This window comes from Molothrus aeneus, chromosome 8 (genome assembly GCF_037042795.1).
Source record: "Molothrus aeneus isolate 106 chromosome 8, BPBGC_Maene_1.0, whole genome shotgun sequence".
Classification (NCBI taxonomy): domain Eukaryota; kingdom Metazoa; phylum Chordata; class Aves; order Passeriformes; family Icteridae; genus Molothrus; species Molothrus aeneus.
Genome location: NC_089653.1, coordinates 3,174,661 through 3,200,652, shown reverse-complemented (window position 1 = coordinate 3,200,652; position 25,992 = coordinate 3,174,661). Strand labels below are relative to the sequence as shown.

General features: G+C 48.8%; 1 protein-coding gene across 3 annotated transcripts in view; it reads right to left on the bottom strand.

Moving 5' to 3' along the window:
• Positions 1–25,992, bottom strand: part of ASCC1 (activating signal cointegrator 1 complex subunit 1) — a 34,944-nt gene that overhangs the window by 8,513 nt on the left and 439 nt on the right. For 2 of the 3 annotated variants that reach the window (XM_066554471.1, XM_066554472.1), the window contains exons 2-9: positions 24,720–24,847; positions 23,551–23,650; positions 22,620–22,717; positions 21,203–21,381; positions 14,970–15,106; positions 12,722–12,841; positions 8,499–8,620; positions 6,378–6,457 (exon numbers count right to left, since the gene is read on the bottom strand). In XM_066554471.1, the coding sequence (XP_066410568.1) occupies positions 6,378–6,457; positions 8,499–8,620; positions 12,722–12,841; positions 14,970–15,106; positions 21,203–21,381; positions 22,620–22,717; positions 23,551–23,650; positions 24,720–24,828 (945 nt within the window). In that variant the 5' untranslated portion in view covers positions 24,829–24,847. Of the gene's footprint in view, positions 1–6,377; positions 6,458–8,490; positions 8,621–12,721; positions 12,842–14,969; positions 15,107–21,202; positions 21,382–22,619; positions 22,718–23,550; positions 23,651–24,719; positions 24,848–25,685; positions 25,709–25,992 lie in introns of those variants that run through there. The other variant, XM_066554473.1, reaches the window with a different exon arrangement.

Here is a 25,992-nt window from a genome sequence, read left to right as displayed (position 1 = left end):
ATCTTACTGTTGTCCCCTGGGCTCTTTGCACCCATCCACGGTACCCAAAACTGGACAAATCCTTCAGCTAAGCATAGTCAAAGGTTTACTTTAAGGACATTTGCCTCTTTTTTTAATTTCTATGGGCTGACTCAGTCTGGAGCAGCCCCCATAAGCCAAACCCTGGCCTGTTGGGCTGGTATTGAGGAACTTCTCCATCCTACACCGGTGCCACAGCTCCCTCCTGGACCTGTCCTTGTTTGCAGCTGCCTGTTTGTTTCTGCCTGATTTCCCAACATTGTTTGGAGCTCTGTTCCCTGCTACTCACGTGTGCAATATCCCTGCCTCTCCCCAGCTGGGTTTCACCTGCAGAGCTCAGAGTGCATTTCATGCTGCCCCTAACACCCTCCTGACCTCCACGGGTGGGATGAGCATGAGGTTTCCAGCTCTGTGAAGATGGAAGCAGCTGATCCTTGTGTGGCTGCTGCGATGCGAAACCTCAGCTCTTGATAAAACTGGAGCAAAGCCACCCCAGCTGCCAGAGGGTGATGCAGCAGTGGGGAGGGTGACATTCAGCAATAGTCTAAATTAATCTGTCAGGATGGATTTTTTTCAAACAGAACTGTTCAGGGCTGGGTGCAGGCCTTTGTTCAGCTGAAATCCCCTCCCCTCCAGGATCCCCTGCTCCCCACAAGCCAAATCTAGTGGTGCTCCTGCCATTGCCATGCTGCAAAACCTTTGCTTTAGCTCACAGTTTTGGGTCTGTCCCCCCCATCACAAATCCATGAAAATTCATGTGCTTCAGGAAATCAAACCCCAGTTGCTATGGTGAAAGGCATTCTGCAAACTAAGAAACAAATACAAGCGGGACATTTGGAGGTTACCAGATTTTTGCACGTCTTTCAGACAAGAATAAAAACCCTTTCAGCAAATTAAAGGCTCCGATAAGATCCCAGACCTACACCTCAAACATGAAGGATTTGCAGTACAACTTAAGGGAATTAATAATCAAACACTGCATTTCTCCACAGAAGCCTCATCCCCATGGCTCCTATTACAGCAAATGCAGCAACAGTTTCTGAGAGCCTTTGCTGCAGGGATGGCAGGAGGCTTGGGAGGCATCCGGGAACACCGGGACACGGAGCTGCCGTCAGCGTGACCTCTCACAACGCCCACTGAGCACCAAGAGGAGGAGTCTAGCTACAGAGCCAGGAAATTAATTCAGACAGACACAAAAAATTATCCAGCAGAAGGGTCATGGCACCTTAGGGATGAACTGTCTACTTTTGCTAATCAGTGGGTTGGGGTTTTTTGCATTTAATGTGCTGGGTCCTTGCCTTCTATTAAGGCGCTGCTGTAATTCAAGCCCTGCCAGCTCCACGGAGAAAAATTGTCCTCTTAAGATCAAAGAGGTGACACTGCCCTGGCTGGCTGGTGGCACAGCAGAGATCTCAGGGAAGTGAGGAGGGGGGATGCTCACTGGGTGGGAGGCAGAGGCACCCACAGAACCTCCAAAAGGCTCAGCTGCTGGCCTGGGTGGGAGTGCAGAGGTGCAGGGGAAAGAGCATTCAGAGACTCTCAACAAACCGTCCTCCAGCTCTCACAGCTCCTGCTAAAATTAGTCAGAGGGGTGTAGAGCACCTCTGAGAGAAAAAAAAAGGCTTTTCTTTTTCTTGGTAAGGTCACCAAAGAGATCTCTATCATGCAAAGGCAGCACAAACCTTCTGCACTGCATTCTCCTCAGTGCTGTGGTTCAGCCTTCCTTCCCCCAAAACCTCCAACACTGCCTCCAAGGCCTGAACACTCCAACAAAGATATCTTCCCTCCTTTGTCTGCTCTGATTTTTCAAATGCCACTTCAGATTCCTGTTTCATCAAATGCAAATAACATGAATATGGCTTTTTCTCCCCCTGAAGAATGTAATTCTCAGGAAAGCATTTTCACAGCAACCCCAATTTAATCTCCTTTTTTTTTTCCTCATGATTATACAAACTGATCTCCAGTCTCATCTGCTCAACTGTCACATCCTCCCATCCCACTGTTGCTCTAATTGCACACTGCTGAGCCCCCTCGATTGTTCCGGTACCTCTTGCTAATGGCAGGAATTCTCCCCTCTGCAAAGTGCCAGCACAGCCTTTCATTGCTGCTTTTGATTCTTCTGTAAAAAGGAGGTGAGGAAAGCACTGGCTTATTTCTGAGATCCTGATGTTGCACCACAATCTCTTACTCGGTCTTCCCTCACCTCAGTGGATTCTTTGTTTGGTATTTTTAACTCTAAACTTTCCAAGCAGCCACCTCCTGTTAGGTATTTGCTCCAGCTGTCAGTCCTACTTTGGATCTACATCTTTACCACCTTGCTGAGGATAACAAGATGTTCTTACCCTTTCTGAACACCAGGCAGTCTTGATCCCCACCTAACGCCGGTGCTTTGGCTCTTTGATTCACCTCAGCTTAGAAATATATCAGGAAAAGACTCAGCCTCCTTAAATCCACAAACAAAATTTACACAAAAGGCCTGGGTTCCAACTGCTGCAGAACATAAGACACACTCCTCATCTGCAAGTGGATCTGGCTCTGCACATGTTCATTTGTTTAGAGCTTGGTGGGCTTGGGGTATTTTGAAGGGGTCAGGGGTTTATTCAGGCCAAGGTTTTTCTTTTCCATTGCACCTCTCTCTCTGGCATTGCATCAAATGTTTTAAACTGAACTGCTGCATGCCCCAGCCACCACACTGCTCTTACCCAGCAGGACAGATATGCTGACAGGGAACACCACTGGCTCTCCAGAGTATCAGACAGTAAATGCAATTTTCCCCTGCTCCCAGTGAAAACAGGTACAGTGCCATAACTCAATACACTTATGCAGGCCTCAAAAGAGAAGGAGCCCCGTCAAATGATGCCTTATGTGACCTAGAAGCCCTCCCTGAGCACTCTTGCAGCCCTGCTGCTGGACCAGGGCACGGCAGCATGTGTCACCACCTTGGCTGATCCCATTCCCAGTCTTCCATCCCAGCTTAAAGTCTCCCCTAATGCCCTAAAGACATAAGATGTGCAGCTTTCTGCTGCTGTACCTCAGTAGCTGTTCTCTCAATATTTAATCTTGTAAGCTGTTAATGCACGGATCTGTGCTAAGCGGCAGAGTTCAGCTTTTTCTGCACTCAGAATTTGCTTCCTTCTTGTTTGAAAGTGGCAAAGGCCATTCATTTACTTCTCAGACCTCAACTCAAGCCAAAATTCATTCCATTTTGACCCAGTGAGAGTCCAGGTGGTTTTCTTCCTTTCCCTTAAATGTGCAACAGAAATTTTTGGCCAGCCGGCCTTTCTGCGTTTCTTTTCCTTTTCATTTATTCACTGCAGCCTTAGTTGGATTTTCTTCCCACTAAACAAAACCAAATAAAAGCCCGGAGGCAGCGCAGCCGGAGATGCCGGCAGCTGCCCTGGGTGCCTCAGTGCCAGCTGCAGCACAGGGAGCACGGCAGGGTTCTGCCAGCCCAGCATCTCCCCCAGGCCTGGCCCTGCCTGAGCTGCTGGGGCCTTTCAGCAGGAATTGCTGCCTCCTCCCTCAGCTCTCCTGACTCTTTCCTGCCTCCTCCCTCAGCTCTCCTGACTCTTTCCTGCCTCCTCCCTCAGCTCTCCTGACCGGAGAACGATTTCGGTGTGTGGCTGGGATGTTCAAAGCCAGCCTAGAGGGAATACGTACGGCTCCACGTCCATGAAGCATCCCCAGCTTTTTGGGACTGGACCAGAGAAGCGCAAAGCCAAAGCTCTGTTGGACACAAATCTCACACAGCCCCTTGGGCTCTCAGCTCCACCTATGCCAGGAAACCTTTTTCAGGGATATTCTTCAAGACAGAAGTAATTTAAACTCCCAAACGCAAGTCATCCTACAGGATCTATTTTCTGAGCAGTGTGGGAAGGTAGCGGCCTGCACAACCATTTATTAGCACAAATAGGAGTGTATGTTTAACTCCGTGGAACGGGTAGAACAAAGGATTATTAAATAAAATTCTGATTAGTTCAGCTGAAAGCAAAATACCAGCTGGAGCCTGGTGTAGCGCAGGCATGTTATCAGCAAACATGTGCTGCCAGCACATCTGCACACACACACACACAAACACACACCCCAGCTCTGACCATGGAACAGCAGAGCCACAGCACTCCCATCCTGTTCTGTGCCCCGACAGCTCCAGTCCTGCCCTGAGCCTTTGGCCCTACAGGGCTGCACAATGGGAATGAGAGTGATGAAACCTGAGTTTTCCCACTTTCCCTCCTACCAGCAGCCATGCTTTGTTAGCGTTCCAAGTGGGAACACAGCCACTCAGCAGAGCTATCACAGAGTCCCACCACCTGGAATCACATGCAGGGCACATGGCCCTCCCTCCCACCAGCCTGCCTAAGTGCAGCCATATTCATTAACAGCCCTTCCTTTAGATCCTGGTGCAAAAGTTAATGAAGCCACTTTGTGAGAGGGCAGCCTCCCCAGCAGAAGATAAATAATGGATATAAAAGCAGGCTGGGAGGGAGCTGGCGCATCCCTGCAAGGTCATGCTGGAATGCATCAGTGGCTCACTGAGGCTGGGCTCCTCCGGTAAGGAGCCTGGAGCTATTTATGACTCATGTAATTAATTAATGCCAACGGGCGTTCTGCTGCAGGCACGTGGGAGACCAAAGGGAAATACGAAGCGGGCAGGTTAGGAAATGTAGTGGAGGTGGGAGAGAAGGATGACATTTCTTGTGGCAAGACATGCTTTGAAGTAATTACCAGCAGTCCAAACAGCCAGCAGCTCTTTTGGCTACGTCAGTACAAAATCAATTAGGAGCTTTAAAAATGCATCGGGCTCGTATTCCCGAGAGCATCAAGAATAAGAAGTAGCCTCGGAAGGAGAGTGGTTGCATTTCCAAGCACCGTGCACCGTAAGACCCTTCTCCATATCCTCAGACCCCACAAACGGTGTGACCAGCAGAGGGAGCATCGTTAATACCGTCCCAATCACACACACTTTGGGATGAGAGCACGGAGGAAGACCCACAGTTTGATTTTATGTGGCTCTAAAGCCTGAGGACAACTTTAACAGAAGCAGGAGAAAGGAGTGAAGGCAAACGTGGAGAAAACAGAGAACTGCAGGCACTCAGGGCTCTTGACACAAATCTCCCTCTTTCAGAGCTACCTCTCCCAACACTGGGAGCTATCCAAAACTGCAGATCACATCAAGAAAGGGACCAGGGCTGTGGCTTCCCTGCTCCAGCTTGCAATACTGCAGTCTCACACTACACACTCAACATGTGGTGACGCTGAGTCATGACACCACGCTCGCACAGACCGTTTGAGGACAATGAGAGCTTAACCTAATTTTGTCCCTTTGTTTGTCCTCTGCACACAGATCAATCAGTTCCACTCCCTGCCTTCACATCCCCCTGCATCCAGTGCCTGATACATTATTAAGACTGTAAATACAAAAAAAGCTCACTCTTCCCCTCCTCTGGGAGGGCTCTAAAGTCCTTCTGAGTTGTCCAGCTCCCACCCAGCCTGCATCCTTTCTCATGTATCTTCATTGCCAGAATATCTTCTTACCCTTCCCAAATGTATCCATGCATTGTCCTCGCTCCCTCTTATCAGAGCTGCCTGCACCAAATCCTCTCACACAATGAGGATTGTAGATTCGCTTACATGCTGGTGCTGTTTTCCATTTCTGCTCCTCTGTGCATCTCTTTTCTCTCTGGACACTTGCAGGGGTCAAGCAGCACAGCATCAGTCTGCCACAGCCATCTGGATGAGCAGCAGAGGCTGCCTGCAGCCCCAACCCTGGCTGGCAAAGCCTGGGAGTCTCCAGCATGCTCCCCCTCTTTGAGCCTTTCCCAATCTCCACAGTCTGGGGGATTGTGTTTTCTAACCTCTGATCACTGCCAAAGCCCTCGGATCCTGGTGGGACTCCCTACCACTACCCAGTATTTTTCTGGAGCAAATCAATAGCAGAGATTAAAACCCAAAAAGAAAAGAGTAAGTGAAATGAGAGTGGGGTTTAGTTTCATAAATATATATGAGTAGAACAAGAGCAACCAAGTGCTTCTTTCTGGTGGGCTGAGAATCAACTCGAGCCTGAGTCTCCAGGGTAAAACAGGAGCGAAGTAAACGACAACACGAACACCCACTTAGCATTCGTGCTTCATATCCCTGCTCTGAGCCTCAGCAGCTCCAGGAATGCTCCTGTTAAATACTCTAATGCTCCCAATTACCAGTGATCTGGACTGGTTATTGTCTAAACAGATTCCCCCCACCCCCCCAAGCCCCTGGAGATCCCATAAGCCCAAGGCAAAAGCAGTCTAGAAGAGGTGTTTCGACCTCTTCTGGCTATACAATATCCATAGCTGGCTCCATTTCCCTAATTGTTTCATACTGACCTTGAGGATATTTTGGCCATTAAATGACTCCCGCTCCTTGAAAGATGATTTACCAGGCATTGTGTTGTTTCGTTCTTCAGCTGTAGAGAGAAAAGCCAGCAGCAGAATGAGCTTCAGATGGGAGAACTCTGTGTGCTGTACTTCACCCCCCACTCTGTCCCTCCCCAAAGTCAGCTGCCAGCTAATAAACCATCTTTGCCTGGTTCTCAGTGCAAAAAAACCCACTTCCACTTGGATTTTAGGAGGAAAAGGGCTGGAGCTGGTGCCTCTATGGGGATCACCTCTGTTACCTGAAGGAAAGGCCCCAAATCACAGCTACTGCTGTGGTGATTCTGTAGGGCTGACTGCTCAGTGCAACACACCTGCTTCTCTCTGGCTCGTTTTCATCCCTCATCCTGCCATGGCAGGGTGTGAGACAGCACTTGCATGGCCTGGAACAGGCCCAGATCCCAGGCTGAGCATGCCAGCACAGTGCCAGGCGGGATGGGGACAGCCCCGACACAAACCTGTGCTGCCTGCACCCGACGTGTGCTGTGGATGCTTCTGTGGGGTGGGCACACAGCCACACACACACAGACATTCAGAATAGCAACCCAGGCCTACAGCAGCTGCCAAAAGCCTACATCTGAGATCCATTTCCCCAGAGCACGGCTGGGTTTTTATATAATCCCCAAGTACATGATCTGTGCCTTCCACAGCACCTCTGCCTCACTGAGTGAATATATTCAGTATTTCTTTTTCATCTCCATCATTAACTGTGAAGTCCCCCTCACATCCAGCTTGCTGTTCAAATCCTGTATGGAATACAAAGAGACTTCTATGGCTGCCTGTGGAATGCTGGCGGAACGCTCTCCCCATTGTGTCTGAATGCCTCTCGTGCCTCATGGGGCTGTGCAGAATATAGACTCAGGGTGCCAGACCCAGCTGCCCATGTGCAGAGCCACAGCAGCACTCTGGGGTCACATTTCCAGGGCTCAGTTTGAGAGCCCCATCTTTACAGGGTTTCTGCACCCTGGGTGTGCTTCTTTGACTCCAGCAGCAGCCAGAGCCAAACCTGCCCAGAAGACAATGACACAAATCACCTGCTGTTATCACTGTCCCTGCAGAGATTCAGAGAGGCAACAACTAAAGAATTCCTGACACAACCTATTGCAGGGCACAGGGGCCAGAGCATGCATGTTTGCACATGGAGAACCAGGCTGTAACACACTGCCCCTCCCCAAGGATGATGCTTTTAGGGCTGCTTTATAAAGTAATGTGATCAGAGTGATGCTAGAGACAGCTCAGAGCAGACAATCTTTTGGCAGAGACAGCAGACGCCATACACTCAAGAATAGCTCACATTCAGCTTCGCATCACATTCATCTGTCTGCATCTGATTTAAGGAGAAAGACAATGGAATCGCTTTCCTAAAGAAATGGGCAGTCTCTAAGTTAACCAAAGAGGATTATGTTTTCATCTTGTTTGAAGGTCAGCACAACACATGGAGTTGTTACCCAGTTTCAATTTAACACTGGGACACAGAGAGCCCAAGATCTCACCTCCATGAGGAGTGGCTGAGGTCACCTGCTCTGTTCAGCCTGAAGGAGACTGAGGGGAGACCTCATCAGGGTCTGCAGCTTCCTCCCAAAGGGCAGTGCAGGAGCAGCTCTGCTCTCTGAGACCAGGGACAGGAGCCAGGGGCATTGCTGGAGCTGTGCCAGGGGAGGTTGGATATTGGGAAAAGGTTCCTTGCCCAGAGGGAACACTGACCAGGCTCCCCAGGAAATGGTCAGAGCTTCAGGAGTGTTTGGACAACGCTCTCAGGCACAGGGGGGGATTGTGGGGTGTCCTGGGCAGGGCCAGGAACTGGGCTGGATGATCCTTGTGGGTCCCTTCCCACTCAGGACATTCTATGATTCTACTTGAACATATTTTTCCCTAGCAGTGCTACAGGGTGCCAAGGTTTTGAATCTATGACTTTTGTTCATTGCTTTATTTTCTTCTGGGTTTTATCTGCAGATATCTTCCCCCCAGCCCTGTAAGTAAGAAAAACCAGGGTGATAAAGCAAACAACAGCATCTGCTGAGCAAAGGGACTACTTTAAATGCATTTAGCAGCAAGGATGAAGGCTCTACATACTTGGATCTTTCCTGAAGAGAGTGTTCATGACTGTGGCATGCAGCTTCACCCTGTCCCACTCTTTAAGCATCAGGCCAGAGGCCACAAAGCGCTCCACCAGCTGATCAGCGAGCATCTGCAACCTGGGAAGCAAAGGGAAAGAACAGGGCCACGTGAAACAAGGAGCCTCTGCAGCATCAGCTTTGGGCTTTTCAGCCAGAAGGGCAGCAAGTGTGAAATGAAGTCTCTGCCTGCACACAGGAAAGGGAGCCAGTCCCTGATGGAAAGCGAGCAGAGGCATCAGCATTCAGCTCTAATGCAAGAAGTTCTGATTGTTGCACAAAGCTTCCTCTGTGATCGCTTCTGCTGCAAATATTCCACGAGGAAGGGCAGATTTAGCACAGCAGAGAGCTCACTCACAGTGACAGATGTTACTGGGAGCTGAAGGATGCATCTTCCTACTGCCAGGAAACACAATGTGACTCTCCTTGCAAATGCTAAAATCTGCACACCCGCAGGGGTTTAGGCACCTTGGCTCCCAGGATGTGCTCAGGGACGGCTGCAGCCTGGCTCCTCTCTGCCCCAGATAACCAACCCACCCCTGGGCTTGCTGTCTGGGAGAGCCCAGAACGTGGTGACAGGGCCACAAACCCTGCCAGCACATCCTGGTGAGCACTCCAGCTTTGGAGCTACTGAGCAAGCAAAATCCAAGGACTTACTCCCACCTTTGTGTCTGGCCTTGACTCTCAGGATCTGAGGGCAGACCCATCCTAGGACAGGCAGCAGGAGCAGGGATCAGAGCACTGTGCTCATGTCTAAGGAGCTGAAGGAGCTTCCAGGCTGCTGCTGTGCCCAAAAAATTCCTGCAGTGCCTGATTCTTACCAAAGGTGGAGAGGATATGCCAGAATGAGAGCTTCCCATTTCTGAAAATAATGCCAGAGGGTGTTCAGTGTGTGCAGAAGAATCTGAGCTGCCCCCAGCACGTCCCAGGGACTGCAGAGCTTTCTGCTCTGTGAGATCCCACCACGGTGTCTCAGCTGTGGCAGAGCATGGCCTGTCCCCAGAGCCTGGGGCTGCCATGCTCTGGATGCCAGCTCTGACCCCACTGCTGGCTTTGGGCTGCCCCTCACGGGCTGCCAGCCCCCATGTGACCATTTCAAGACTCTCAAACTACCAATTGTCACGGCTTTTTACTATTTACTGGCTTTACTTCAGTGATTTTTAAAATTAGCAATGACAAAGATGAAATGAATATCATTACAGACAATACTAAAACAAATTAACAGAGAATAGCTCAAGTGAAAATGGTGCTTTATTACGTTATAAAGTTAATCAAGGAAATAAAACAAATTAGAATGAATTATAATGGAAATTATTTGCCATGTGGGAGGCATCAGAGCATGATCCCTCTTTCAGTCTGAGCCATTATATGTGCAGAAGGGCTTGCCAACCCCTAATTCTGTCTGCAGTTATGCAAGCTAAGTCAGGATAAATCAAATCTCCTGCTTTACAGCTTAAGCTGATCAAGATCATCCAAAGATCAGGAAGGAACTCCACCCCTCAGCCATGCCAGGAACTACACAGAGCTAACAGGACATCTTGCATGAGACAGGAAGGCACACACCTCTCTCTAGCACAGGCTGCAGCACTCTGATCCAGCACAGGAAGCCACGTGGCTGCTGCTCTCCTCTGGTATTGGCCTTGCAGCTCAGAAACTGCTTCCCCATTTCCTTCAGCAAGGCACAGCAGGTTTCAGCAGGTTCAAGGAGCTGCTCAGCAATGACCTGTGTCACAGGCCACAAAACAAAGCAGGGCTTTGTGGAGACATCACCATTTGTCCTCTCTTTATAATCACTGCTGGTCTAACACAGTGTCTGCTGGAACCTCAAAGGAAGGAAAAGCTGCTCTCCATCAATACAAAAATACCTTTTTTTTTTCTCTCTGCAAAGCTAAATGTTTTTCTGGATGCTTGCTAATAGCTAAGGAACTATGTAAGGGGAGAAGTGCAAGGTAAATGGTATCAGGAGAAGGTGCTTCACCCAGATAGTCATGGGGCACTGAACAGGGAACTGGCACTGGCCCCAAGGCTGCCAGAGCTCCAGGAGCACTTGGACACCACTCTCAGGGACAGAGTGGTGTTGTTGGGGTGTCCTGGCCAGAGCAAGGAACTGGACCCAACCAAGGGGACCCTGATGGGCCCCTTCCAACTCAGCCTAGTCTGGGAATTAATCTGCAGGTGAGGGCAGGACCAGTCTGGACCAAGGATTAAAACTTCAAATTGCTTGGCCCTCTCTGAGCCTGCTGCTATGCAAAAAGCAAAACAGGTGCTGTGGAAGAGAAGCCTGGCAGTTTCCAGGTGCCATGCAAAGCACAAGGTCTGGTTTTGTTAAAAACCTCAGCTAACAGATCTCTGTGAAGGACAGTGGAAGCATCAGTCCTTTCTTGGGGGGTGGGGAGTGCTGTTTGCAGTCTCAAGGCCAGGTGGATTTGAAGTCCTCACTTCTCTCCCCTGCCCAAAGCAGCTCTGCCAGCCCTGATGCACATCAGCACTTTCTCCAGCATTATGCCTGAGTGTGTTCTCACCACACAGGGCATAGCTGGCATCTGAAACAGAGCAGGGTGCAAGTACCAACAATTCCAGCTGTCCCCAGAGGCAGGCAGACATCACTGTCAATTCAGGCCCTGCTTATGCTCCACAGGATTCCTCTCCCAGCTCCTCAGGCCGCAGATTTATTTTCAGATGCAACCAGACTGGCAAGCATTGCACCTCAGAGAGAGCCAGAGCTTGGTGACTCAGGAGAAGAGGCCCAGAGCTGGTATTTTAGATACTCTCTACAGCAAAACCCACCAAAGGACATTTGGGTCATGCAGTGTCTGTCTCCATCTCATCTCTCCAAGTGCTCCTGCTCTTTCTCCCTGTGCTCTGGCTCCTGGCTGATCTCTGCCTTGCCCTGGTTCCCCACCTGCCCCATTTGTTTTTATCTCACCTCTTCCAGGGTAGGACAGACTTCAAAGTGGAAGAGCCAAGAAAATACTTCAATTCCTACTGCCTCTCAGCAGTTCTTGCATTTTTCATTTTCCCCCTCGTTTCCTTATCCCACTTCCGATCTCTGACTTCAACACAGCTGCCAAAGTGTGGTTTTAAGCAGGGCCCCCCCTCACCATCTCCTCAGCCCTCAGGGAAAGGATATGCCAGAACACATCCCTTCTTCCCTGAGCCAGTCCCTGCTCACAGCCTCCCTCCTCCAGCTGCACTGCTCCATGCTCCTCTGCTAGCTCCTGCTGTCCTCTGCAATGGGAACACACAACAAAAGGGCAGTGCTGTCAGGCAGAGAGGAGGCTGAGGCTCAGAGACAGGAGGTAAAGCTCTTTTGGCTACTCCCCTTCCCTGTTTCTGGCAACCAGCAGCACTGAGTACATCAGCTCTTCTGTTAATCACAGAATCTACAGTGGTTTGGGTTGGAAGAGGTGTTAAAGATCAGCTGCTTCCAAACCCTGACATGGGCAGAGACACCTTCCACCAGACCAGGATGCTCCAAGCCCCACCATGTTTCCACAGTCTTCCAGAAAGCACCAAGAGAAAAGATGGTGCCACTGGTGATGTAGTCCTTGTCAAAAACAAGATGAAGGAAAGTTGTCCAGACACTGCCACATCCTGGGCAGGGCTGTTTGTGGAGCTGAAGCCATCAGCCACAGTGGTGAACAGCACAAACACTGGAGCTGACACCAACCAGGCTTCAAGATCCTGCAGCAGCAGCTCCCAAAGGCATTTCACAGCCAGCACCCATTCCAGGCTGCTGCAGACACACAAACCAACTCTGTAATCAGGTCATGCTCTTCTGAGGACCTTCTGGGTTAACTGGGTTTTAAGTGCTGCAGAATAGAACACACCAGGCTGTCCAGATTAATCTGGACTGCAGGTTGGGAACAAGACAGTAGAGGCCAAATCCTCCTGCCTTCTAAGTCATCTCAGAGTATCTCCTTGGCCATCTTATGCCTGTGTGAGCTGTGACTCCATCACTCACCCTGACAGACTGCTGCAGAAACAAATAACATCCTTCAGCTGCAGCACCAGGGACTGAGTTAAAGAGCAAACACATCACTGCCTTAACTGCTTCAGGAAGCAAGGATGACTTCATCTTGGTGACTGCTGGCCTGAGGACTGCCAGGAACACCCACCAGCTCCAGAGGGTTTCCCTGGCACTCTGGGGAGGAATGAAAGACAGGAGCACGGGGAACTCACCTGTCTGAGCCATCCTTCATGTGGACTTTGGCATAAAGGACATCTGTCATGGCAGGGTCATCGTTCATGTACTCCACTCCTGCCACCTCCACTGTCAGGGGCTGGCCTCCAGTAATTTGGCTAAAATTCAAGAAATTCCTGATGTTAAAAAGAAAAACATCACACCAGCTCTTGAAATGCAACACGTAGTGCTCCTTGTGCACATACCAAATATTTGGGTTTACTATGGGAATGAGATTACTCTTTTTGCTGTAGTGAGACACAAATTTGATGTTAAGTGGGACTCAAATGTTACACAGAGCCTATGGGGCAGTGAACTCCACTCAGAAGTTCTTTTCTGTCCCCTATTTTTCAGCTTGTTTGCACTGCAAAAACCCAAACTCAAAAAGTCTCCCTAATTCCTAAAACTCAAAAGCCTATGGCTGCTATTGCCTTGTCACCCTGAGTGGTAGAAGAGTTTGAGTTCATACATTTGGTGTTTCAGACACACATTAAGTCAACTTGTCAGTGCTCACAGGCCACCCCAACATGGAGATCTCCATCCACATGTCAGAAACCCAGCAGAAGGAAATGGTTCAAGCTCTCATTCCAGAGAGGCTCCTGCCTCCCTGTGAAAAGACCAACCATAAAGTCTCTGATTTTTGCTGGGAAAGGCACTTGATACAGAACACAGCTCTGAGTGCAACATCCAGCCAGTAAACAGAGCTGGTTTAAAATCAGCTCCAGCTCTTCATGCAGGATATAATATGCACTCCCACACCTGCAAACGCCCTGTAGAGTGTATCTGCTTCCCAACACTCTGCCTCCTTGCCTCTACCATTCTGGGAGGCTGGTGCCACAGCCAGTGCTCCCTGTGAGTAAGTGAAGCCTTGTTCAACACCCAGGGCTTGTGGAAAGAACAGGGAGTGTCTTGGCAGGCAGATGTAACAAACACAAGTTAACAAGGTGAGTGTGACTTTGCTCTGACCTTGCTCACTCCTGTTCAGCTTTTGAGGTGCTCAGCAAAGATTCCCAAGTGAAATAAGCAGTGTGTTTTCCCTTCCCAGTATAGTCACTGGGAGGGAAACAGCACAAATGTACTATTATGGACACCAAATTAACAGCACTAAAGGTCACATATTCTAAAAAGGGTCAAAATGGTCACAGCTACCTTCAGAGGGCACTGCCTGCACTTCAGAAAAGGAAATGAAAGCTAATGAAGGTTTATGTAGGTGGAAGGGAGCCTAATTAATTTTCCAAGTATATTTACTTGGGTGTGGAAGGGGAAATAAACTAAAGGTTACCTTCAAGTGTTGATTCCCCCTTCACTAAAGGAAACAGGGAGCAATGATTTTCTCAGCATCTGTTCAATCCACTTATGTGGAAGCTGGCACTTTCCAAATATTGCATTCAGAGCCTCCCCCTGGAAACACACTTGCATTTCTGTTCAACAGCTGAACTGGAGCCATCCTTTTAAAGGCAGAGGTATGAATTCTGGCCATGCATTAATTCCCACAGATATTAGCTGGCACAGTGTGGCCAATTCTTCATGCACCGAGGCAGCAAATAAATGAATGCAAGGGATCCGTGCTCTGTGTGCAAAGGCTTTGCAGAAATAAATAAATAAACCACCCCCTCAGGCCATCTTCAATTACTAAGCTGACCAGAGATAAGCTAATTAAGGTGCCACTGGAGCACATTTGCAGCCAAAGCCCCAACATCTGCAGCTGGGTGTTAACAGGCAGCGAGGCAGCCGCGCTCCCAGAGCAGCACGGACACTTTCAGGCTGATTGCTCACAGGGCTCCTGATGGCTCCCCTCAGCCAGGAATGTGTGTCAAGGACACCTCAGCATCTGCTCTGAGGCAGGAGGGAAGTGCCAGAGCCAGAGCCCACTGCAGGCAGCGTGCAAAGGTAAGGGAGCTCAGCCCTCCCTCTGCTGCAGGCAGGGGACAGCGGCAAAAACTGCTCAGGCACAAAGAACGGGGATGCACGTGAGGAGGGGAAGTGAGCAGAGCAGGTTTCCAGGGAATGCTGAGGGTCTGAGCTGAGCTACAGATGCTGTAAGGCTCTCTGTGGCTGCTCAGTGATTTCTACTGCCCCATTTGAAACATTTCTAAATGTTTCAAAACATTTCTAAATTTTTCTAAATTTCTAGAGTTGAGAGAAGACTACTGAGCTGCTCTTCTCTTCACTGTTCCTCGTCAAGACAGAGTGCTGCTTTCCCCTCTCTCCAGGCCTTGGTGATGACATCCCTCTCCCACCACTTACTCCACAAAGTCCTCTTTGCACTGCTGCAGGAGGTCACAGGCTCTCTGGATCTCTTGTTCATTCAGGAGCACCAGTGTCCCGATAGTCAGGTGAAGCTTTGCAGGGTTCTGGAAGAGGCTGCTGCTGACCCCGTGATCCTACAAATCAATCCAACACATAGAGGTGTCCTACCTCATCCACACACACCCTGCTCCACCACAGGGATAAACACTACAGAAAGCAGGTACCAAGTCACTGGCATCAATCCCTTTATCTCTGGTCAGGTTGGTAATGACTTGAAGTTGAAAATGTCCCAGGCTTTGTGAGGAAGCACTGGCAGATGAGCTGCAGTCCCACCACAGCTCCCTGCCTGCTCTTCCATCAGAGCTGCTCAAGAGCAGCCTGGAAGATCAGGACAGCAGGCTGTAACTTGGTACCCAGGACCTGCAACACTCACTTGTATGGGGTTTTTTGGGAGGAGACTTCCACAGGTGTCGACGCAGCATCTGCTACCAGCAATGAACTCAACAAAAGCCAGCTCAGATTTAAAACTTCAATGCATTTCTTGTGCAATTAAGCTGAGACCAGCTGTAGTGACAAGCTCTAAATGGTCTCTAAATCCCATCTAAACACAGGTTGCACCTCACAACAGAAGCACAGCTAATACCAGCTCTGATAATTATACTTTTCTTCTTCCCATACACCCTATAGTTTGCTGAGGTGAATTAAGTTTAAATTCCCTTTATAAGAAGAGCTGCGTGTTGTTGCTGGGGAGGAACTGCTCCCAGGTGGAGCAGTGGTTGCATCCAGCTTTAAGAAACATGCAATTCTGTTCTAGGATACTTATAAAAATACCTCAAGGATGGTTAACACACTCACATTAAAACAATTATTTCCACTTAGTGGCCGCTTCCCATCAGCACATTAAATAACCTCCAATTTTAACTCCAGAAGAAGCCAACCTGCCAGGCCATGAAAGCCCTTCTGCATCTGAAAAGGGTGCACCAGCTGAGAACAATAGCTTTGAAGTTTCTACTGTGCTCCAGAGTTTGAAATAAAACCTTTCAGACGTTTAAATGCTGCAGTATCTCAGCCTGTCAAGAGTTTCATGCCCCACATCTCACTCAGCATTTTTCATGGCTAATGACTACATGCAGACCCTTCTTTACAGCACAGCTTATGAGCTGGACTAGGGACAAGGCAGGCTGCAAAACAGAGGCCAGAGGCTTGCTCCAGCAGCCACAGCCTGGCAAACACCAGAGATGGCCCCATCTCACTTCTTCCTACCTTCCCCTCCCTGCAGTAAAAGCTTTGTGGCTTCCTTTAATTCATGCTGCTGTTCACATGCATGACAGGACATGATTTCTCTTTGTCAGCCTTTTTTCTCCAGTGATATCTGCACTCAGAGAATATTTGGCCCTTGACAAAAAAAACAGCTTGTGTAACAGAAACTGGGAGAAGGTTTGATTTAACTTTGCCACGGACAACCAGCCGAGGTCACAGAGTGCACAGACAAGGTACAGCAACACAGCCCTTTGCAGCTCAGAAAGCCAAAGCCCTGCCCTCATTTTCTGCCCCAGCACAATTTGTGCTGTAAACATGACCCTGCCCCAAAAGCAGCATGGTCCCCTGAGGTTTTCAACACCTGAGTGTGGGCTGAGCTGACAAATGATGGCACGTCACCTCCACGAGCCACACTACTGCTGCTGGGGAGCTCAGCAGGGAAGAGCAGTGCACAGCAAGCAGGCCCAGACCTACATAATCCTCCTGCTTTACTCCCTAGTATTTCAGGCAGCTCCTCAAAACCCTACTTACACTCCCTACTCTTTCACAGGCCAGCAGATCCCACTTCTCCCACACATAAAATAGATGCTGCGTCAGAGCTGGCTCTCCCTGGAGCAGCCAACGTTCCTGGGGGTGTCTGAGCAGCCCTTCCTGGCTGGATGCTGCTCACCAGGATGCAAAAAGGCTGGAACTCAATTACTCCAATCCCAGATCATGATGTGTGATCAGCAATCACTGAGTCACCTCAGGGGAACCTGCCCTATTGTCTCTACAAAAATTTACTGTTCAAACCTGGGCTCTTTAGGATGTATTGAAAGGCAGGAAGAATAATCCCTTTATGCACTATCCATATGTCATGACTGTCCTTTTTAGCTTATGCCTCTCCCTAACACTGCCCTGTCATGGTCAAAAAAGCTCAACTCATTTCCACTCAGTCATTTTTTCACCCTCCTGCTACCAAAGACTTCTATCTCTGCTCTCCTTCTTTAGAAGGAATACAGAAAGGGTTTTATCTGGGATCTCCAACCCCTTGCAAAGCCCAAGCACGTTGTCCCTCCAAATGTAAGACCCTGTAGTAGGGAAACCCTAAATTCCAACACACTTCAGCCCAGGGATCAAGCTCCTTAGCTCTTCCACCCTGGCCCTGCCCTCTCTACTGTTTTAGGAGATCCCAATGTTTGCAGACAGATTTATGTTTTTCAGGATTTTTTTCCTTAAGAGCAGGATGCTGCATGCCAGCTATGTGCCCTGTGCCACCCTGATGCACAAACAAAGGAGTGAGCCAGGAAAACAGTATTTGCACAGGATTGACTGAAGAGCTACAGGCTCCAAAACCCCTCCCACTTTCTGTCCCTTCCACTCTGAGATAAAACACCTCATTAGCAATGTTTGGTATTTACAGGTTGCCATATATGACAGCAATCATGTTTCTTTTCCCTGCTACAGCTGCAGCCTGTTCAGTCTGCAAACGCTGCACAGCTCTCAAAGACCCAACTGTGATTTTTCACAGCAATGTTTCTGCAAAGTCTCTTCCCTTTTCCACCTGCATGCTCAAACAGACATCTCAGCTCTCCTCACTCTCACACCTACATGATTGTGAGAGAGAGGAGACTTCAAAGGTCATCCAGCTGTCCAGACCTCCCACTGCACCACATCAGTGATGAGCTTGTCCAGGTGAGCCACCTCCCCATACTTAGATTAAATTAACCTAAAAGAACCTCCCCTCAGCCCTGCTTCATTTCACTGCCAACCCTGACCTGTACAGCATGAACAACACCTCAAGTGTTCTGTATTTCAGCACAAGGTTTATCTTATAAAAACATTTAAAGACACACACACAAAAAAAAAACTTAGAAAGCATATACCTACCAACAAAATGCTATAAAATATAAATGAATGGTTGTCATGGTAACTGCTTCAGAGAGAAAGAGAGTCCCTCACAAATGCTCAATGGCCAGAAGAGATTCTCACACACACAACATACACACACACACACACCTGCTCCTTTTCCTTCCTTGCCATTATTATCCCTCATTCAAAGGCTGAAGTTCACCTCATTCTGTGATGTTTTGCACCAGGTAGAGAAACACCCCACTTCTGTCACTGAAACCCATTCAGATTTCCTCAAGTATTCTGAGAAATCCCATTGCTTTGGACAAATCTATAAGCTCTTTTATTGCTCTGTGAGGCACAGTTCTGAATTACTGTTTTTCATTACTGATGTGCTTTCTAGCAGACCCTGCTGTGAGATAAAGTGGTATTAGAGTGGCATTACTGGCTGGAGGAGTGATTGAGAGAGGCACGGGGCTGCACTGCACTCCCCAACTAACAGGAAGCAATAAATATATCTAGAAACCCTTTTGCTAATACCAGGAGAAGGAAGGGCAGAAAAATAAAGCCCTATATATTCCTAGGCTAAGCATATGCAACCCCCTGAATACCTGTTACTGACTGAGTTCTACATTTCAAACTGAAAATTGAAACTCTAGAGCTGATGTAAGCAGTGCCAGGAACATATCAGGCCCTTATGGGACTTGGAGCTGTCCAGACACACAACAAAAACTGCGGGACAGACAGAAGGACAGGCAGGAGGAGGAAAGATGTACATGGCCAGTACTTGGTCTCAGCACTTCTCTGACCAAGGCTGGATTGCTGCAGTTTTCTGAGACAAGGAGCATGTGAAGGTTTGCAGGCAGCTCCTTCCAAATGTGACTGACAGCACTTGAGGAATGCACAAAGTCTGAACATGTTTTTAGGAGATGGCAGACAACCCCCCTCCCCCCAGAGATGCAAGCTGACATTTAAGAGTAAACAAGAGACACAATGTGACAGACAAGATCAGGAGGGGTTTGGAGAGCAAGTAGGATCACCAGTGGAGGAGGGCTGCAGATATGCAACCCACCAAGGAGGCAGGAAAAACGAGTGTTCTGCAGGGAGAAGGGCTGGTCCTGGGTGAGCCTGCTGTGCTGCAGGACTAAAAACACTGCAGGAGAGCACAAACAACAGCATTGCCTGCAAAGGTGGATGAAACACACATCTTAGAAACTGAAAGGACTTAGAAAGGTCCTTGGAAGACTCATCCCTAACACCAGAGCAGCCAGAAGCCAGCAGGTGGTATGGGATAGACTGAGGTTACTGCAGCAGGCAAGGCCATAGGGAGGGACCACAGAGATCCACAGGACCTGCTGGCAGACAGCTGGAGGAGGAGGAGGAGGATCAAATGCACAGAGTCCAGGATGCCAAGCCTTCAGGCAGAGCAGTGCCAGATCTCCAGGAAGGCCAGGTGAAAGGACTGCAGCAGCCATAAGCCCAGGCAGAAGGAAATAAAGGGCAAGAGAAAGCCCATGCTGAAATCAGCAGCCTCATTCCAGAGCCAATGGCACAAGCAGCCCCTACAGAGCCCTGTGAATGCCACCAGCCCCTCAAAGAGCTGCCACTCTCACTGCACCCTGGTGTGTCCCTACAGAGCCCTGTGAATGCCACCAGCCCCTCAAAGAGCTGCCACTCTCACTGCACCCTGGTGTGTCCCTACAGAGCCCTGTGAATGCCACCAGCCCCTCAAAGAGCTGCCACTCTCACTGCACCCTGGTGTGTCCCACACAAGGACTGGAAGCAGAAACCAACAGAGGGAGCCAGGCTATCACTGATGCCAGCCCCAGGTCCCAACTCTCTGTCCAGCCTACACCTTCCCAGGCTAATGTTTCCATCCCCCTGCCTGCAGGGCATTCCTTTAATCAAGGTGAGCTTTAATAAAGGTAGTGCTGCTGGCTAATGAGGAGAGATCATCCTCCAAGCCTGAGGGAAAGGTTCTCCTGGCATGGCACTGGCTAATCCCTGGAACTGCTGGCCAATTTCAGCTGTATTTAATGTCAGGTGATAGAAAGCTCCTAAGGTGTCAAGGAATTAAGTGGCTGGGAGGAGAACAGGGGCTTAAATCCTGACTGCCAGGAAAGACAAGACTGCAAAGACAGCTCATTTCTGCTCTTGGAGATGAAACAACTGACGTGCAAGTGACCATGAGAACTTGAGCAAGAACTCATATCTCCCCAGATGTCAGATAATTCACACCCATGGCATGAAGACACAGGAAACTAAATTTCTTAAGCTGTGTTATCTGCAAGATTGTATTTTCCCTTTAGCAAGGCACCAGAAGAAGTGATGGAGATGAAAGTGAAGAGTATCGGCCCACAGAGCCCTGCAGTGTGCCTGCAATGCAACCTGCAGCAGCCACAGAGAGACCTCTCCTGCCTAGAGATGTCCTGCAGCAGACACAGAGGACATGGCAATTTAATAACACCATTCCCTCTCCTCAGCCCAGCCCTGTGCACTGACACACCACTTCTGTCAGCCCAGAAGCACACTAAAATAAACCAGGCAATGCAGAGCTTTCCTTTCATTTTCTTCCTCATTTCCCTATGCCTAACTATTTCCTGCTCCTCCCAACACAAGATCTGAAGGCAAGTAGGAGTGCTGTCAGCACAAAGTCTCCTGGGGAAGAAGGGAAGTGATGAGATTTGCAGGACAGCATGTGCTACCAAGTCATTCTCACTCAGCTCTGGCAATGACACCCATCTTCCTGCACTGGCAGGAGCCAAAAGGAAAGTAAAACAGAAGCAGCAGCAAATTTGTAACTTCTTACCTAATTTCATGGTTATGTAAAAATCATACAAAATGTAGACAGGTCCACTATATTATTTACTGACTTTCCTATTAAAAACAAAAACCCCAACCCTCTTTTGAAACGTAGTGAATTGTTAGTAGAGATTTTTCTAGATGGGAGGATATCTAAGTAAACCATTCCACTTTTCAGAAAATTTCAAAACAGCACTCAACAAATTCACTAGGAGACCCACTAACTTAAGTAAAAGGCCTATTAAAAATGCATTCCTAGGAAACAGAACAGGAAGGAAAATTTTCAAGGAAAATGCCAATAAATGCAACAGCACACTAATCCTCATGTGGATCCCTACCTTTGAGCACTTGTGCAGCACCTCCTCCTTGAAGTGCAGGAAGTTCTGCTGGATGGCAGGCTGGTTGAGGGGCAGGGACAGGAAGTGTGTGAAGGGCTGTCTCCTGCGGAAGCTGTCCAGGAGCACCTCGAGCCGCGTCCGCGCAGAGATGACCCCGCTCCGCTGCTGCCCCGTGATCACTGCAGGCAAACACAGCATCAACAGCCTCTCTGCTTCCCTGAAGCTCTCTGCTGTTAGTCCCAGCCTCCCAAGGAAGCAGCAGGAAGCAAAACCCCCAACCATGTACTGAAAAACCTGCCAGACTCCCAGCTTGACTTAAAATGCCTGACGCGGCTGTGCTTTGTGCAGCAAAGACAGGGTGATGCCATCAGAAGCATCCCTCTTGCTCTGAGGGCCCAAAAAACACTGAGAGCCCACCAATTCAGGGACCCTTCAGACTTCTAGAGCATTATTTCAAGTCTTCAGATAGGCAGTCAGAGTGAAAATGCCATGGAAATCTATCAAGGATCAACACTCTCTCTGTTATTTGTGCATGCACTTCAAGGCACCAAACAGAGAACACTTGAGCTCAAAAGGAAAGAACAGCAAGGAGCAAAATTTCCTTGGCTTCCTATTATTCCATGTTTTCAACATCTCTCAACCTTCCTAACAGTTCTTCAGAGTTCTTGGGAAGAAGTCAAGATCCACTCCTTGAGAAGCACCACCGTGTTCCTGTGCAGCGTCACAGTGGGATCCTCCCAGCACTTCCTGCTCTGGAAAGCTCTGGATAGCTCTGTCACAAACATCCCTGTGCCAGAAATCTCTGGAGCATGCCCTAAGGAACCCTCCAAATACCCACTCTGGCAGAACCCACAAGGGTCAGCCCTGATGAGCAAGGTCTCCTTTCTTTTTAAATCCCTGGAAGTGATGAGAGGGAACATATGGTACAAGAAGCTCTGCTCTCACTGCTGGGCTCTAGTGCCAGCACCAGAAAGTCACGAATGTCAGAATGTCATCCCAGCCCTTCTCATATTAAAGCATGTGCAGATGTTTATTTTGCACACAAACAAACAAGCATTTCTCTGAATGCTTATTTCAGTTTCTTATTGATGGAATACTATTTTATAAGCAAAACTAAAAAAAAAAAAAAAAAAAAAAAAATTACAACACATTCAGGACCCAAGTTCTCATGCTATTTAAGGCCTAGAAGTGACTTTAAAAAAAAAAACCCAAACCTGACACTGTTTAATAAGGATTTATAGACAATAAAAATAAGCTCAGGAGAAAAGTGAAGTGACTTTCCCAGGGCCAAAAAGTGAGTCAGGGCTTTGTAAGAAAGAGGAATTAAAGGGAAAACACCTCCAGTACCCCCTCCCGGCTTAAATTTTGCTTGTGCAATAGCAGAAAGAAGCACATCCATTTTGTGTATCCTACTCACCAATTTCTCCTTCCACTCCAGGTTTGGGAATGCTGATGGAGGTTCGAGTCTCTGTTTCTAGCCTCTTCTTGGTTTCCCCTTTCTTCCCAATGATGTACCTGGAGGCAGTAAGTGCAAGAGTTTCCCTCACACAGTGACACTGGGCCATTCTCCACCACATGTGTCCAGAGCTGGAGCCTCTGTGCTGGAGGGATGCACACACCCAGCTCCACATGAAGGCACAGAGCTGATCCCCAGGACTCACACATGTCCAGCCTGGGACAATGTTGAGCTATGGCTCACAACTGGTTTAAGTTAAAATAAGTTGGTAGGGCCACAACAGCTCTGCCCACCACAGCCTCTCCATCAGCTGGGTTATCTCTTTTCCCATTATCCCAGCTGAGGAAGAAATAAGGGCTCTTTTTCTGCTTTTTGCTTTGCTCAAGATAGTAATTTGCCAGCATCCAAATACACAATGGACCACTTTTCCTTCTCTGTATTTCAGCAAAACTATCTAACTAATAAAACTGTCAAAAATAACTAGATAAAACTTTGAACACTACAGGTTCCCCAGTAAGCAAGGGACTGGAGTCAATAGCCAATTCCAGTCATGTGTTCCTCCTCTGAAAGCTCCCACAAACTTCCCCCTGCCAGGCTGCTCGCTCCAGCTCTTCCTCCCCTTCCTCCTCCCAGCCTCCTTGATGCTTTTATGTTCAAGGGAAGAGATGTTCAAAGCCTCTCCTGCCAGCCAGCAAGCACCACCTGCTGTCCCTCCCACGGGGCCGGTGAGGAGTCAAGCGAGGCCCAACCGCACTTCAAGGCGGTGCCAATTTCCCCTTCCCCAGCGCTCCAACCCCGAGCACATCCCAGAGATCCAAACCTCCAAAAATAAATATTCTGAGCTCAACTTCTTCCCCCAGCTGGCTGCAAATGCAACAAACCACAGGCTCACTTGTACAAGGGGCTGGGAACCTCGAGCCGGCACTGGAAGCCTCGCTCGGTCTCCTCCACCACGAAGGCATCGCAGGGCTCGTCCGCACACTCACCGGGGCCTGCCAGGAAAACCACGTCTGTCAACTCTGGCAGTGCTTTATGGAGGACAACAGTCTCCTACCAGCCTTCTCTCAAGGTGAAATGAAGGAAGGAATGGGCTTCTCTCTGCTGTGGGTAACTGCTTTGTATTTATCACCTCACTACCAGTAATGACAGCTTCTAAATCCGGCCAGCTGGGAGGGAGGCGCAGGAAGCAGGTACTTACAGGCCAGGTTTTTTCTCAGCTGGAGTTTGAGCAATTCCCACACAGTGGGAATGGTCTCTTCTGGCAGCCAATTCAGAAATTTAAGGCTGCAGAAGAAGACAGATGAAAGGTGAGGGTAGTTTTGTTCTGAGGGTTCAAGCCAGTGATTTAGAAACAGATGCACCTTTCGTCCGCAGGCTGTTGGGTTGTTCTCAGATCAAACAGAACACCCTGGAAGAATCCATGCTTCCTGTTCCCTTTCCAACACAAGCAGGGATGAATTTGAATGGAAAGCACCTGGTTAAAGCTTAGTGCAATCCACTGGAAGGCAAGGTGGGAGGAGAAACAGGACACAACTGCCATATCCCCATCTGAAAAATAACACTTGAGATTTTCTGAGCCCACGACAACTCACACACAACTACAGCAAAGATACAGGCAGAAAGACAAAAGAACACACCAGGAGAGGAAGAATTTCGTCCCCAAAAGGCCAGTTTTAAAGGCACAAACATTGCAAGGGCAGAGGGTCTTTAGCAAGCAGCTGCCATGTCTGCAAATAAAGATGGTAAGGGAAACAAGGAAACCTGGGAAAAACAGATCTACACAGCTCATCTGGTTTTCCCTTTTCCTGGAGTTCCTCCTCAGTCAGCAGGAAAACTGAACAGTCAGCAGCACAGTCAGCCAACCCACTTGGGATAACTGGGACTGCTTCCACTTTGGGCAGCAGGATCATCAGGGACCAACACAAAGCCTTCCTCTCCCCCTTGAACACCTCAATCCACCACATGGGCAGGTCTCTGTGCCCACAAAGGCATCAGAGGTGACTCTGAGAGCTCCCTAGGTCCCCAGTGCTGATGCTTACAGCCCTGAGCATCACTCCTTACCTGCACAGAATTCCTCCTCCTCCTCGTGTGGGAAGGGCTGCTCCTGGATGAGGTTTTTGCGGTACACTCGGCCCCCGATCTTTATCAGGGGGGGCCGCAGCACATCCATCCTGCTCCTCCTCCTCCTACTGCAACAACACAGACAGCTGTGCCAACCCAGGCCAAGGAAAAGCTCCTTTCAGTGTTTCCTTGCACGCTGGGTTGGCAGGGACCTTAAAGCTCAGCTCATTCCAATGCCCTGCCATGGGCACCTTCCACTATCCCAGGTTGCTCTGATGGGGCAGCCACAGCTTCTGTGAGCCTTGCCACCCTCACAGGAGAACAATTTCTTTCTAATATTCAATCTCAGCCTCCCCTCCTTGAGCTAAAAGCTCCTCTGTGTAGACTCTTCAGAAAGGCAACACCTCCTCAAACCTTACATGTCTCAATCACAGAGCGATTTGATGAGAAGTCACAAGTACATAAAGCACAATCAAATGGAAACAGGAAATTTAAGCAGTGTAAGCTATGTAACTCTAAAACTCACAGGTTTCAGCTAAAAGTCACTGTAACCTCAGGCAATGTGACATTTCAGTTTCTTTGGGCTTTAGCTAGCACCGAGTTAAAAATGTTTAGAGTGGAGAACATTTAATGGTGTTAAAACAAAGAGCCAGCAGTGTTCTGTCAGAGACTTCACATCTCCAGCATTTAATTTCTATATTCACTGGCATGGTTAATTTAATATCGGATCTCAATTTTAAACCAGAATCTGTTACTCAGAAAATAAAGTTTCCACCAAAAAAATTCACCTTTGTCAGAAGGTTTACCCATCCACTGCAACAGAACAGAAAAAAAATAAGAGCCTGCCTCAGAAGCAGCTAGCATTTATCACAGAGAGTGACATCAGGCTGAGAATGTTAATCTTAATACTTCTCCCCTCAGTTCGAGCCCCACCTTTTGACATGACTCACAATCATCTGAACTTACAGGACAATAAAAACCATTACACTTCAATAAAAGTAATAATTCCTGTGGCTCAAGGGAAGAAGAGCAGAGGCCAACTGTGTACAATGACAGGAAAAGCCGTGAAAAATCAGTCGCTGGGGCTTTTGCTTGCAGGCTTTTTTCGGGGGGGGGGGTGTTTTTAATACTTAAATGTCACAGTTTTTTGACACAAGGACTTCTGCAAAGCGAGCAGCGACAGCAGGAGGCAGAGGGCAGCTGGGGCTGCTCCACACGGCGGCATCCAGAGAGGCTCCGCAGGAACCGACTCCGGGCCAGCCGGGGAGGGCGG